The 12926-nt window shown below is 37.6% G+C and overlaps 1 protein-coding gene across 4 annotated transcripts in view; it reads left to right on the top strand.

The window, feature by feature from the left end:
• Positions 1 to 12926, top strand: part of TGFBR3 (transforming growth factor beta receptor 3) — a 129857-nt gene that overhangs the window by 103419 nt on the left and 13512 nt on the right. For 3 of the 4 annotated variants that reach the window (XM_074876481.1, XM_074876479.1, XM_074876482.1), the window contains exons 8-14: positions 1292 to 1481; positions 2693 to 3018; positions 3696 to 3845; positions 5605 to 5736; positions 5994 to 6161; positions 8829 to 9128; positions 9933 to 10053. In XM_074876481.1, coding sequence (XP_074732582.1) covers positions 1292 to 1481; positions 2693 to 3018; positions 3696 to 3845; positions 5605 to 5736; positions 5994 to 6161; positions 8829 to 9128; positions 9933 to 10053 — 1387 coding nt within the window. The remainder of the gene's footprint in view (positions 1 to 1291; positions 1482 to 2692; positions 3019 to 3695; positions 3846 to 5604; positions 5737 to 5993; positions 6162 to 8828; positions 9129 to 9932; positions 10054 to 12926) is intronic. The other variant, XM_074876483.1, reaches the window with a different exon arrangement.

The raw sequence follows: 12926 nt of genomic DNA, 5'->3' as shown, positions 1-12926 counted from the left end.
CACATTGAGGAATCCAATGGGGATTTACAAAAATGTAGCCTATATGATGGAGAAGGTAATCAGGCATGAAAATGAAAGTGTTTGTTGTAGAGCATTCAATGGTATCATCTGCATATAGGAAGTGCAAGTCATTCACATTGAAGAATTGTTAAAAAGTGGGTCATTGTGCCTTTCCTGCTGTGTGTATGTCCAGCTTGTTCTCTAGTTGTTGATGTGATGTTATAGTGATAGTAATGTTGTGAATGTAAAAATATATATGTATTTAGCTTTGTGTGAATACATGTTAAAGTTTAAGATGCCAAGCACTTAAAAGCAAGTTAAAGTGTAATACCAGTGTATATTTTCTAACTACCCCTCTAAGAGCTGGAGATGCTTGTTATATTCCTTTAACTTGCACATTTGGACAAGAAAATTTGAAGTTTTGCAAAAGGTTTACAGGAAAACAAAAGCTAACTGACTCTGAGTCATCTGTGTTCCATGGCCAACTTTGATGAGCTGTTATTTGTAATCATATAATAATAAAAGTAAGAGGTCAGCAAGTGCATTTATGAGTTTGCTGTATCAATGTATTTCTGTAAAACTTATATTGTTAATTAAATTTTATTTATATGTGGAAAGTATGTGTTGTCTTTTAAGTAGTTTGGCCTTGCATAAACGTGTGTGCTCTCATTTTTCTCTTGATTAAGCATTTAATTCAGTCCTGTTTAACATACTCAACATTTTGCAGGAGGCACACAACATTTCTAGTATGAAGCTCATTCAGAGAGTCACAGAGTATCCTCAGTGCCAGCTGACTTTAAAGCATTAGCTGGTACCAGCTCTACTTCATGAGCATGCTATGTTTTGCCTTTTTCAGTAATGCTCATTTGAGCAAAGGTTTTCCCATTATGTAGCTTAAGTAATGCTCTAATCAAGAAATGAAGGGGACATTTGAAAAATCAGTTGTCATCTTGAGTTGACTTCAGAAGTAATTTCAGCTCAGTTTCGAAGAAAACATGGCATTATACAAATGGCTGTAAATATGTATTTCTCCTTTAGGGATTAACAGTTTCTGACTACCTTGATTTATTGTACTCCAGGCAGTAGCTAGGAGGAAGGGGGGGCTTTTCTCCATGTGTGCAGCAGCTCTGTGCCTAAGATGGCAGAGTTTGGTTTATTTCCCAGGTGCTCTCAGATTGCTGTTATTTAATAGAGTAAAAACAGAGTAAAAAACATGTTCATTCAGTGTCACTATTCCATTTTAAGTATCATTAAATGGTAAATCATGAAACAAGTTTTCCTTTGTTTGCAGACATCAAATAGTATTGGCTTTGGAAAGGAAACGGAACGATCCATGACTATGAGTAAATTAATAATACCTGATATTCCTTCATCACATGAGAGTTTGATCAAGTGGGCTTATGAGCATAACTATAGTCCAGTTACGTCCTACACAAAAGCCCCTGTTGCTAACAGATTTCATCTGCAACTGGAAGATACAGGTAAGCTTGAAGATGGACTTTTATCATATAGAAAAAATATATCTTGTATTTCCAAGAATATGATGATTTGATAGGTGCTTTCTCAGTTTTGAAGCTTTGTTGTTGAGGGTTGCAGTACTTCAACTGCTCATCATCAAGAATGCTGGTAATCTATGAATGCTGGTTAAAAAAAAATCTGTGGCTTTTTTATTAGAAAAGGCCAGGCAAATTGTGTTATTTCCTGAAATGTTGGTGGAATTAAATGGTTGTAATTTATCCAACTCACAAGCCATTATAGCTGACCGTGCTCAGTGTTCACTGAAATGGACTTCAGCAACTGGGTATCTTGTTAGTTAACAAATCCAGCTTTGATTTTTTTTTTTTTTCCTCAAAAGTATGAGCATAGTGTTTCCTTGAGAAAATTAAATAAATTTTTAAATTGTTTACAGACAAAACTGGCTTACCAAAAAAATCTGAGCAAATGGAATAAATACAGCTGTTAAAAATAATAAATCAGTTATTTGGCCAAAGTCACAACTGATGTAAAGATATCCAGGTCCCCTGAAGCAAGTGGAATTGTATCTGCTTTTACACCAATTCTAAATTTCAATCACTAAAAAATATTGTTCAGCTGTTTTGATAAAACTTATGTTCACATTACTTTTATCAATTGCACTCTCATTTCTGTCCTGAGCAGCTGCATATATAAGACAGTAGATAGTTAGTGTTCTCGTTTACTCAGTATAAAGTTAACTCTTGTTTAGCTTCACTCTGATTATGTAAGTAGTTCCACAACAGTGGAGTGACTGAATTTGTGATGGAGCAGGTAGTGAAAGAATTTCACCCAACGATTTGCACTTAAGCTATTTCAGCAGTGCTAAAATAGTGTATTTGCTGAATGTGATGTTTCTTTTACCTCTGTGGCTGCCTTTTGCATATAATAGGCCCACTCCTCAAAGTTTATTTTCAGCTCTTAGTGAGGCAGATTTCTAGCAGGGATTAAATATACCAAGATTAGATGCCTCAGTAACAACTAAATCCTTAGTGGAGGAATTGTGGCTAGTTACCTGAAAAGTACAAAGACGCTGCTTTGGATGCGCTTCAAGAGCTTCCTTTCTGGATAATATTTTTTTTTGTATGAAAATGAGTAGTTCTGGATACTTCTAGGAAAAATATCTAATAACCTAATGTTCTTTTTTTCCCCTCCTTTTTTTTTTTTTTTTTTTCCTTAGAAGAGATGAATGATGAAGAAGACCATTCGCTTCCTCCGGAGCTGACAGAATTGCTGGGTGCTAACCCACTACCTGCCCCAAAGAATCCTGCATTAAGTGATGGCCTGACTTTTCCTTTTCACATCAACAGAGGAAGACATGACACAGTGGGAGAAGGACTCTTCCCATCCAGGGACTCAGTGGATACATTAATAAATCATGACTTTGAGCATTCCCTCTCAAAACATCAAGAACCTGAAGAGGTTCAGGGCAGTGCTGATGTGGCCCTGTCAATAAAGTGTGATGACAAAGTCATGACAGTAGCTGTAGAAAAAGACTCTCTGCAGGTTGGTGTGATCTCTTATTCTCAAATTTGGGCAGGCTTTTTTGGGTAGACCATTTTATTTGTATTTTGATTGAAAAAATAAACATTCTAAGATCTACAGCCATCACCACCTAACTGCCCAAGCAATAGTTTGATGAGGAAACTATACTGTAGATATTCTTTGCCATAACTCAAGGTCATGTTTCCTTTTCCCAACAATCCAGTAGTTTGTAGAGGGATTTCTGATTAAAGCTTTGCAGGGTTGGTTCTGTCAAAAAATTACTGTACTCAAACATCAGTCTGAGTTTTTAATCTCCAAAGTACAAAGAAGCTGCTTTTGATAGCTGTATGGGACCTGAAAAGATCTCTCTTTACCATCTACCAGCTGACAGGTTGCTTGTGTCCATTTGTATTGTGGAAAAGAGCCTGATACAGACAGCATTTTTAGCTCATTTCAGACCAGAGTCTGCATTATTAATCAGCAGATTAATAATGAACCTGTTGTTTTCTTTGTTCCATGTTACATTTATTCCCTGTCTTCCCACGTATAACAGTGTTTTGAGAGTGACCTTCCCTGGATGTCAGTACAATGAACTTCACTTCCTTGTATCCGCAGTCATGAACAGTATTCTGAGCTGTACTTTAAGCAAGAGCCTAACACAATTGTGTTTCAGCACTTACAAAGCATCTTTGTTTCAGGCTAGTGGCTACACAAGGACAGAACTCTCACTGCTGGATCACTCTTGCAAAGCCAGGATGAATGGTACCCATTTCATTTTGGAGTCTTTGCTGAACAAATGTGGGACTCGGACAGCATATATCTTGAACAAGATTGTTTATTTTAACTCTGTGAGTATTTTACAAAGAGGAGGCACATTCTGCACTGCACATCATAGTGGTACAAGGAAGCCATTGTAGTTAGCTTTAGTCTTAGCAAAAAGGAGGCTTCCTGATCTTTTCCTGTCTAGCTCAAACCTGGTTGCAGCTACAGTCCCTGTATTCAAGGAGGTATGAAGACTGCACATTCAGTGCGCTCCTGTGGTCAGATAGTATCCTAAAGCAAAAAGGAGGAATTGGAGTTAAATACTTTTACAAAACTGCATGTCTGCGCTTTGGGGACCATCTGTACCAGCCTCAGAGAAGTTGCACCAGCTTTCCCTATGCAGCTTTGATATACCCATGCATGAATAGTACTACATAACTGTAAGGAGGAATAGGAATGAAGTTCTGTGATTGCACAATGCGATACCATTTGATTCATATGCTGAATTATTTTAAGTGAAATTTTTTCTTCCAAAACTGTGTGTGAAAAAGGCTTTCAAAATGTGAGGAAAAGACATTATCTGTGCATGCTTCTCTCATAATTTGGATTCATATTTGCTATCAGTTGATGTACATGATGAAGGGACTCTTGAGTACTTGTATATGAGTGATGATGCTAAGGAGCCCAGTTAGGTTCTAAGCGGCTGCTCCCAGACTGGCTCAGTTTATGAGCTTGAGTACAGTGCAGCTAATCTGGATTGGAAAGTAATGACACGTTTCTTTTGCTGAGCTTTCCAGTACATAGAAGTAACCTTGGCAAATGATGGAAAGCTTGTGGTCCAATCCAAACACAGCTAAGGCAATCTGATCTGACCTTGCCTGGTTAAAACTGTTCTATGCTGGCAAGTCTGTAGCACCTAACTTTAGAAACAGGCCCAAACCAAAACGGTGGATAGAAACATCTCCAAACTACAGAATAGCGTGTGTCCAGAGCTAAATACAGTCATTGTCCTTGTATTCTATTATGGCCCAAACCAAAATCGATATTTGCCTCCTCTCCTTTCTCCATCATGTCTTTTAATAGTCTTGGCTACTCACTTAACTTTGAATCATGTATGGTATCTTCCAGAATTTGGGATCATTTCTCCTAAAAAATAAACACCATGCAGTGGAGTCTCAAAGAGCGCATATGTCACTTCTTAGCAGTTGCTCTAGGTCCAAGAAAACAAAGATGAACTCCTGGAAGGGAGGGGGCTAACTGAAGAGCTGCAGGGCATACAGAACTAGAGTGCAGAACATTGGAAAATAAAACCAGGAATTTTCAGGTGAAGAAATAGAAAAGTGTGCAAAGGAGGAGAAAGAATCAGTAAAAATTCAGATAAAAACAAAGAAGGGAAAAATGAAGAAAGGGACATCATGTTTTTGGGTGTACATCTCTGAAAAAAATATGCAAATGACAGAAAAGAAAATCCTTTAATGACCTTAACACAGTGATTTTCCATGAGTGCATTAAGGAAAACTAAGTTGCAAAAAATTACTTTAGAAAACCATTTCTTTTTTCAGTGTTGGTTATAGAAATACCAGAAATAGAATGGAAATGCTAGGCAGACTGGTGTCTTTGCTGGCTCTGAATTCTGGAAAAAACCTAAGGGGTGTTCTCTAAGTATAACCTATGTATCTTACATGCTCAGCACAAGGCTGTTTAAGATGTGCTTTCTCCATCTGCTTAGCTGATGCACTTCTTTTGGCCTTTGCTTTGTTCTGAAGAGAGAAGAAAATAATAACCATGAAGAGAGAATGCTTGATTATCACCTAATTTTATGCGTTTGCAATACCTTTTGTGCAGATTGTCATTCAGCTGTCATCACCAGCTGAAAGCAGTGGCTTTGATGATGATGACATGGAATCAGGTGATAATGGATTTCCAGGGGATGCTGATGAGGGAGATGTTGTTTTCTCAAGCTGGCCTGAAATAGCGGTATGTAACTCTTGGGTTTGCACCTGACAGTAGAGAAATGCCTATTGTAATAAGCACTTCCCATAAATCACATTAATTGTATAGCAATTAGTTTGTCTTTTAACACATTTCTTCTCACTTCTATTTCTTGTGACCCTGTTGAAGATTGCACTAAGTAGATGGAACATGGGAGGGTGTGTATTGTACACTCCAAATTTGTCTTTATCCAGCTACCACTCCTGACTCAGGATGTTATTGTATTGGTTTTTACATTTCAGTTTAATTGCACGTTGCACCAGCCAGAGGATGACAGAAGCATGTTCTGGCCTTCTGAACCACGCATCACCAATGTGACCTTCAACATGGAGCTGTACAAAACAGATCTGTTCCTTGCTCCCTCCCAAGGACTCTTCTCTGTTGCTGAGAATGGGCCAATATATGTAGAGGTAACAAACTGAAAAAGGCTTTCAAACTACAGGAAACATCTTGCAAGGCCATGCAACTGAGCCAGATCTGTTCTTGTCAGTTGAAAGGTCTCGTTGTGCAGTTGCTTTAGGCAGACAGGTAGGTACTTTGGTAGCTGCAGAGAGTAGAAACTAGGATAAGAAGCAGGACAATGTTTAGGGTCAAAACCAAAGGATTCTTGCAAAATGGATGAATTTAACTACAAGGTAAATTGGTCATTCTTGCCAAATCTGCTTTTCTGGTCTCTGAGCTCTTGCTCTGAACTGGCATTTCCTGATGAAGACTTCAGGGTTCATCTTATTGGGTAATATGGCTGAACCTGCTTTGAAAGATGTAAAATGCAAAAAATGATTATGAGTGTCTGTCTTCCATATGCTAGTGTTCTCGGGTTACAAAGTTAATATGGATTCTGATCTCTCTCCGATCCACTTACAAACACCAGTTACGATCCTTTTGAATGCTACCACATAAGATCTAACAGCTTTAGATAATAAGACCAGCAAAGTCAACAGCCAGGTACTCTTGATTTCAGCTGTGTTTTATTTCCATGGTAATATTTCCATGTGTTGCTAAGTTGCTTATGAAATCTGGGGAATTTCAAACCAATACAGTCAGTATTTCAAAGATAGTCATGTGAATAGAATTCTGCATTTTTCAAATAATGGTAGGCATTAATAAATACAACATTGGCAATGAAGTTGTATCACTAGTTTACAGATGAGTAAATCACAAGTGGTGACCTATGGGCTTGTAAGACCAGGAAAATTAGTATATTGACTGAAGCAGTGCTGTGCCATGTTTCTCTTGCCCAAGTTAGTTCCTCTTTGTGAGCCCATGTTTCACATGATAAGCATAGTGGCCCATTTGACATTGAAGCAGTTTTCTTCATTGTTTCAGTGTGTTGTCTCTTCCTCATTCTCTACCCAGTGAAAAGTACTTAAGGCAGTTGAAGCAAAAAGAAAGTATATCATGCTCAGTTAAGAGTATGTTGGTAAAAGACACTCTTTTTTTTTTTTTTTTTTTTCCATTTGGATAAAACTGGCTGCTTCCTTCAGCAATCTGGGATGAATCCCCCTGGCTCTGAGCCCTCTGGATTTGTCTGGTTCTGGAGTTGTTTATTCAGACAGATGTTCTGATTTCTTCATCACCTGTCCTGGCAGAAGCCTTTTTTTTCTGTTTCTCCTCCTTGCACAGTGGAAAATCTGTATCGGTTTTGAACTTCTGTGACTCCATTTTTAGCTGACACAGATGATTTTTTTTTTTTTTTTTTTTTTTTGTTTTGTTATTAACAAATATTTTTGGGTTTTGGTCAATAAATTGCTTAGGTCATAATCTGTAAGAACTCTATCTCTGCTAAAAATGTTTTTTGTATTTTAATATTTTGGCTTTTTTTCTTTGTTCTCTACTGTCAATTTCTTATCATATTTTGGTCTCACCTTCCTCCTGTAGTTCTCTTCTTTTCTTGAGATATTATTCATCCTTTTATTTACCTGATGGTATTTCATGATACTGTAGTATGCCTGTCCTCCTTGCCATAATCTCTTTTTTAACTAGTTTACACCATCAACTTGTTTACCTGTCAGTATCTGTGGCTTGACTTTCATTTATCAGTCTTTATTTCTGTTCTCTTTAGAAGATGATCTTTCTTGCTTAGATGCTTCAGCACATCCCATCATCTCTAATTTGATTCCTGCTCACATAAGGGAGAGAAAAAATGAGAAATGCCTTTATTCACTGCACAACTCATAGCATCCAAAAATTTCTGTGTAGACCACAGGAAAATTTGGCAGGCTCTTCTTTAAATATACATGCAGTGCATATGGATTAAGTACACATTTAAAGCACATATCTTCTAAGGAAATTATTTCTTGTGGAACTGTTTTCACCAGGTAGTGTTAATGGCAAAACACTTCTGTTGTTTATTAAGAACAACATGCTTCATTTGTTAGAAATTCCATTTAAATCTTTTTCCTAATTATTCTGTAGCATTTGTTGTCTGCATTCCAGTCCAGCTGAACAACATCAGTGCCCTGGAAGTTTGCAATCTTAATTATTTTTCATAAAATAATATGAATTTTAGGCTTACAATAAAATAAAAGGATCATTTCAGAAGAAATTATGGCATTATAGGAGGCTCCCCTGCCCCCCAGTCCAGGAATGCCACCCACACATCAGACCATGACCTCCTCTCTGCCTCTGCATTCCTCTCCTGGCTGGGGGTGGGTTCTCTGTTGTGTCTGTGGCTTTTATTTTTTTTCTTCTTTTTCATTAAAGTTTCAAACAGATACAAAGACATGGAATTAGTAATTGACTTCCATACAGCTCTATTATAGTCTGTGTGTCTAAGGGAAGAAGCTCCGTCTCAGGTGGCGATTGCAGTCATTACCTACATGTCTGATCTGGACTGTGTTTTTCATCTGCTTTCGGAAATATAAGGGATTACTGTATTTATGCATGGTTATGCTATTAAATGGCCGCTGATTTTTTGACTCTCAGTTTGACAGTCTACCCTTAGTGTTTAGCTTTCAAAATAGTTCAGACTGGAAGTGGCACTGGAAAACTGCTTAAAAGATTGTTGAAAGCGTTAATGAAATGTGAACTAAAAATGTCATTTCTGAGATCTTACCGTCTCTTTCTTTTTAATGCAGGTGTCTGTGACTAAAGCTGACAGATCCTTGGGCTTTGCCATTCAAACATGCTTTGTTTCCCCATTTTCAAATCCAGATAGAATGTCTGACTACACTGTTATAGAAAACATTTGTCCTAAAGATGAATCTGTTAAATTCTACAGTATTGAGAAGGTGAACTTTCCAATACCACATGCACAGAAGGACAAAAAAAGATTTAGCTTTGTGTTTAAACCAGTGTTCAACATCTCACTGCTCTTTCTTCACTGCGAGTTGACTTTGTGTACAAATAAAGACACAGATACTCAAGGACTGCCAAGGGTCAGTAATTTATTAGTCTAAACTTCTGATTTAGGGGAAAATAAGATATTCTTTTCATCTGACTTTGAAATCAATAAATGGTTTTCTATGGAATTGATGTAATGAACATGATATCTCTAGGCTCAAGTTATGATGCTATGCATTTTGACTGCATAATTTACAGTTTCTGTTTAAATTTCATTAGGTGGTTTCATGGGATAAATAGAAATTGCTTTTTATAATGCAAGTGGTTCAGATTTATCATTGCTATCCATATCACATCCATATCCAAAGTGCAAAAAATGTTAGCTTTAATTTCCAAAACCATGCATAATATCAGATAATATTGCAATTTGATTGTTACAAAAGAGCATTGCCAAATTTTGATTTATAGCTAATGGAGATGGCTGTAAATTAGTTGTTAAAGAATTTGTTCTAAGAATGTTTTTACTTTGGGGTTTTTGCACATCTCCCTTAAAATGTGGGGGTTTTTTAAGGTGGTTTGTCATTGTTGGTGGCCACAGTTTTGGCTACGAGATTTTTAAAAAACATTTATCTTAAATAAAATCATTACTACCATTCAAGTTCAGTAGTAACACTCTCATAAAGGTTAGAGGATCCTTAATGAAGGCAAGGGTTGCATCCTGAAGCACAGCTAAGAATTACCTTTGCCAGTACATTACACAGGAGTGGTTTGGAGGTTTTCCTCTTTTTTTGGTAAATAATACAGGATAAAACTGATAAGGAGGCAGCTGTGCAGCTGGCACAGCTGTCCTAGCAGACGGATGACTCTCTGACCTCACACACTGTTTTTTCTACTTGCAGTGCATTCCTCCTGATGAAGCTTGCACCTCTCTCAATGTGGATATGATCTTGGCCATGATGCACAACAAGAAAACCTTCACCAAGCCCCTTGTTGTAATAACACATGAAGGAAAACCAGAAGGTATGAAAATGAGCTTGAACTGTTTGTTAAAGCTATATATATTATATTGTGTATACATGTTATATTGTGTATACATACAGCTGCTTGAAATGAGGGAGTACTCTAAGTGTGTGACATTGTATAATCTTGTGGTGATACTGTGTTTGTAAGATGTTATTTGTTTATCCATCTCCCTAGCAGCCATCATCATGGCAGTTCATTGCCGTTTTTTAACTGACTTTATTGATCTCTGGACATGTGGTTTTGCCAGGCATTGAGAAAGGAATACTGTACTACACAACACTATGGGTTTCAGAAGTATGAATATAGCAGTAGCACTTCCAGCAACTTCTTGTTGCCCAGAGATCAAAGGCAGTGCTCTGCTCCCTGCTGTTTCATTTCTTTATTGTGCTTGTAAATGCATATTTAGAAATAACAACAATGGAATTACAAAGTACTGAGGATGATAAAGCCTGATAAGTTTGTAAAGCAAAGGGGTGGCCACCGGACAGAGGCTCATGACTGTTAAACTATTAAGAGCGAAAGATGAGATGCACAGAAGTATTTTAGCTCCACTTTGGTGGGGCTTGTTTGATTATGTAATCTTTATGGAAAAAAAAACGAGTATGGCTAGTAACTGCTTGAAGGAGTTGGAAAGGCTGAAGAGCATTATGAGATAATGCCAAACGGCATGATGAAACTGTACTCAAGCCTAGGAATATGCCCGGTGAGTGATGAAAAATAAGAACTGTTTCCACAGTTTCACTTAATTTGAAAGTTTTTCTTACTGAATCCCTCTGACAACAGCATCAGTCATGTTTTGATGCATTTGTAGAAGAAAATATATGTGCGTTATCTTTTCTTTTTGTATCAGCATGGCAGTTTAATCAGAAGCTTCAGTGACTTCACGTGCACATCAAAATCTTCCAATTGTGTTCAAAGGCTGTTTGACCTTTGGAATGCTTTTGGGGGAGTGTCAAAAGGATGGGGATCAGAAGTCCTTTAACCTCTGTTGTACAGTGTGTGCTTTTTAGTCTTCAAACAATTTAAAGTACCATACAGCATTGCTAGGGAACATAAGCAACAACTGTTTCTGTTTAACTCTGCAAGTCAGCTCATGTTTAGTTTTTGGGTTTTTTTACAAATTTGTTAATACAGATCAAATGCACTATGAGTTAAAGGCAAGTATTTGATCTGTCAGTGTGGTACAACTAAAACTATGCTTTGGGCATGATTCTGTGCTCTTTCTTTTTGCAAAGCTCTCATTTTTTTTCAGTGGTTATTCTATCGGGAATGAGTAAATCCTGCAACTGAAGTTCAGCTTTCAATAAACAGACTCATACTCTGAGCTCTCTTGCCCTTCCGATGTGTGGAGCATTGTGCGCAGCTCCCGTCTCAGGCTCCACTCAGAATGTTGTCTTTGTCAGAGACACAAGGTCTTAGTGTGCAAAGACGAGCTAAATTTATAAAGATTAGTTACAAGACAACAGTGTGATAGAGTATTTTGTTGCATTGTGGGTGATTTAGTCTAATTGTGGGATGTTTGGTGGAAATCTCCCCAGCATATCACAGCTTTCAGGCATAATACAAAGTGGCACATTAACAACGTAGCTTTGTTGGTATGCAGTTGTTCTGCAGTGAATCAAGCAACCCCTGTCTAAAAGCCAAATGCCATTGTTGGCCAATACGTGAACCTAAGATTTGGAGAAGAAATTATTGCATTACTGAACAGGAGAATTTACATCTTGGAGGTGGTGTTCTTCATTTTCTTTCATATGAACAGGCCAGCTTTCATTGTTGTGAACCATATTATGTGGGTTCCAGACATTGGATCTCCTCTCCAAGCCCAGTGTAGAAGTCATGCACTTGACATTTCAAAAGTCAGAACAAACTGGTCATTGCAAAGGTGTAATCTTTTTTTCTTCAGACATAAGCTTGTGACTGTTATTGACTGTAATAGAAATCACAACTGTATATCTAAATGAGAGTAAATCTTCCTGCCCTCCTAATTTTGTTAGTTATTTTACAAGCTCAGTTTCTTACGTTATTGCAGTAGATCCTGATGGAATTGTCTAAAACCTAACTCCATGCCACATTCTCTTTTCCTTTGTATTCCTGCACTTCACACACATGCTCTCCCCCACTTCAATGAAAGGCATATGGATGGCCATTTAAATGCTAGGAAATACATGTTCTTCTGTTGAAATAATCTACCAATGTCATTGTTCAGATTTTTGCTAAGTGTGGAAACTTCAGAGGTCAAGTGAGCAGCTAGTAAGTGCCTCTATCCTACAAATGTATAGAAAATCATGATAATTTCTAAAGGCTGGCTGCTGATGTTTTTTAATTAGATGCTTTTCCTGGACCTCAAGGATTCCCACAGCTTCTGTGTTGCTCTGAGCACACCACATTAAAATAGATGTAAGAAATGGACAACTGGGGAGAATTGATAATGAGCTACACAGCCTATCATTAATTAGCAGACTTTATATTCTTTGTAGAGAGGCCAATGACAAAATGAGCATGGAAAATTCATTCTCCCCTCAGCTCAGAAGGCATTTTCTTGGCACTTGGGATATGTTAGTGGCGTGCTTGGACAATCTGATAGTGCCATTACCCATGTTTGTACTGTTTAGTGCTCTTTGGTTTCAGTCCAGCCCTCCTCACAAATCTTACATTCAGTTATGCTTTTGCTATTATGTGCGCTTGATGACTTTCCAGCTTATTTGTGCATGCACACACACCCACCTGCATGCCCCTCTATGTCCTTACCTGTTTCCTACGATTGGTCCACCTGTTTCCTACCATCCTGCCAAGAGTGTTCTGGAAGAGATACTTGTGTGTTAGAACAGGTGACAATAATGCAGTTTAACAATAAAATCTTTTTTGGATTT

The sequence above is a fragment of the Strix uralensis genome, chromosome 8 (assembly GCF_047716275.1).
Source record: "Strix uralensis isolate ZFMK-TIS-50842 chromosome 8, bStrUra1, whole genome shotgun sequence".
In the NCBI taxonomy this organism is placed as follows: domain Eukaryota; kingdom Metazoa; phylum Chordata; class Aves; order Strigiformes; family Strigidae; genus Strix; species Strix uralensis.
Note: the sequence above shows the minus strand (reverse complement) of the source record. Positions and strands in the feature narration are given on the sequence as shown.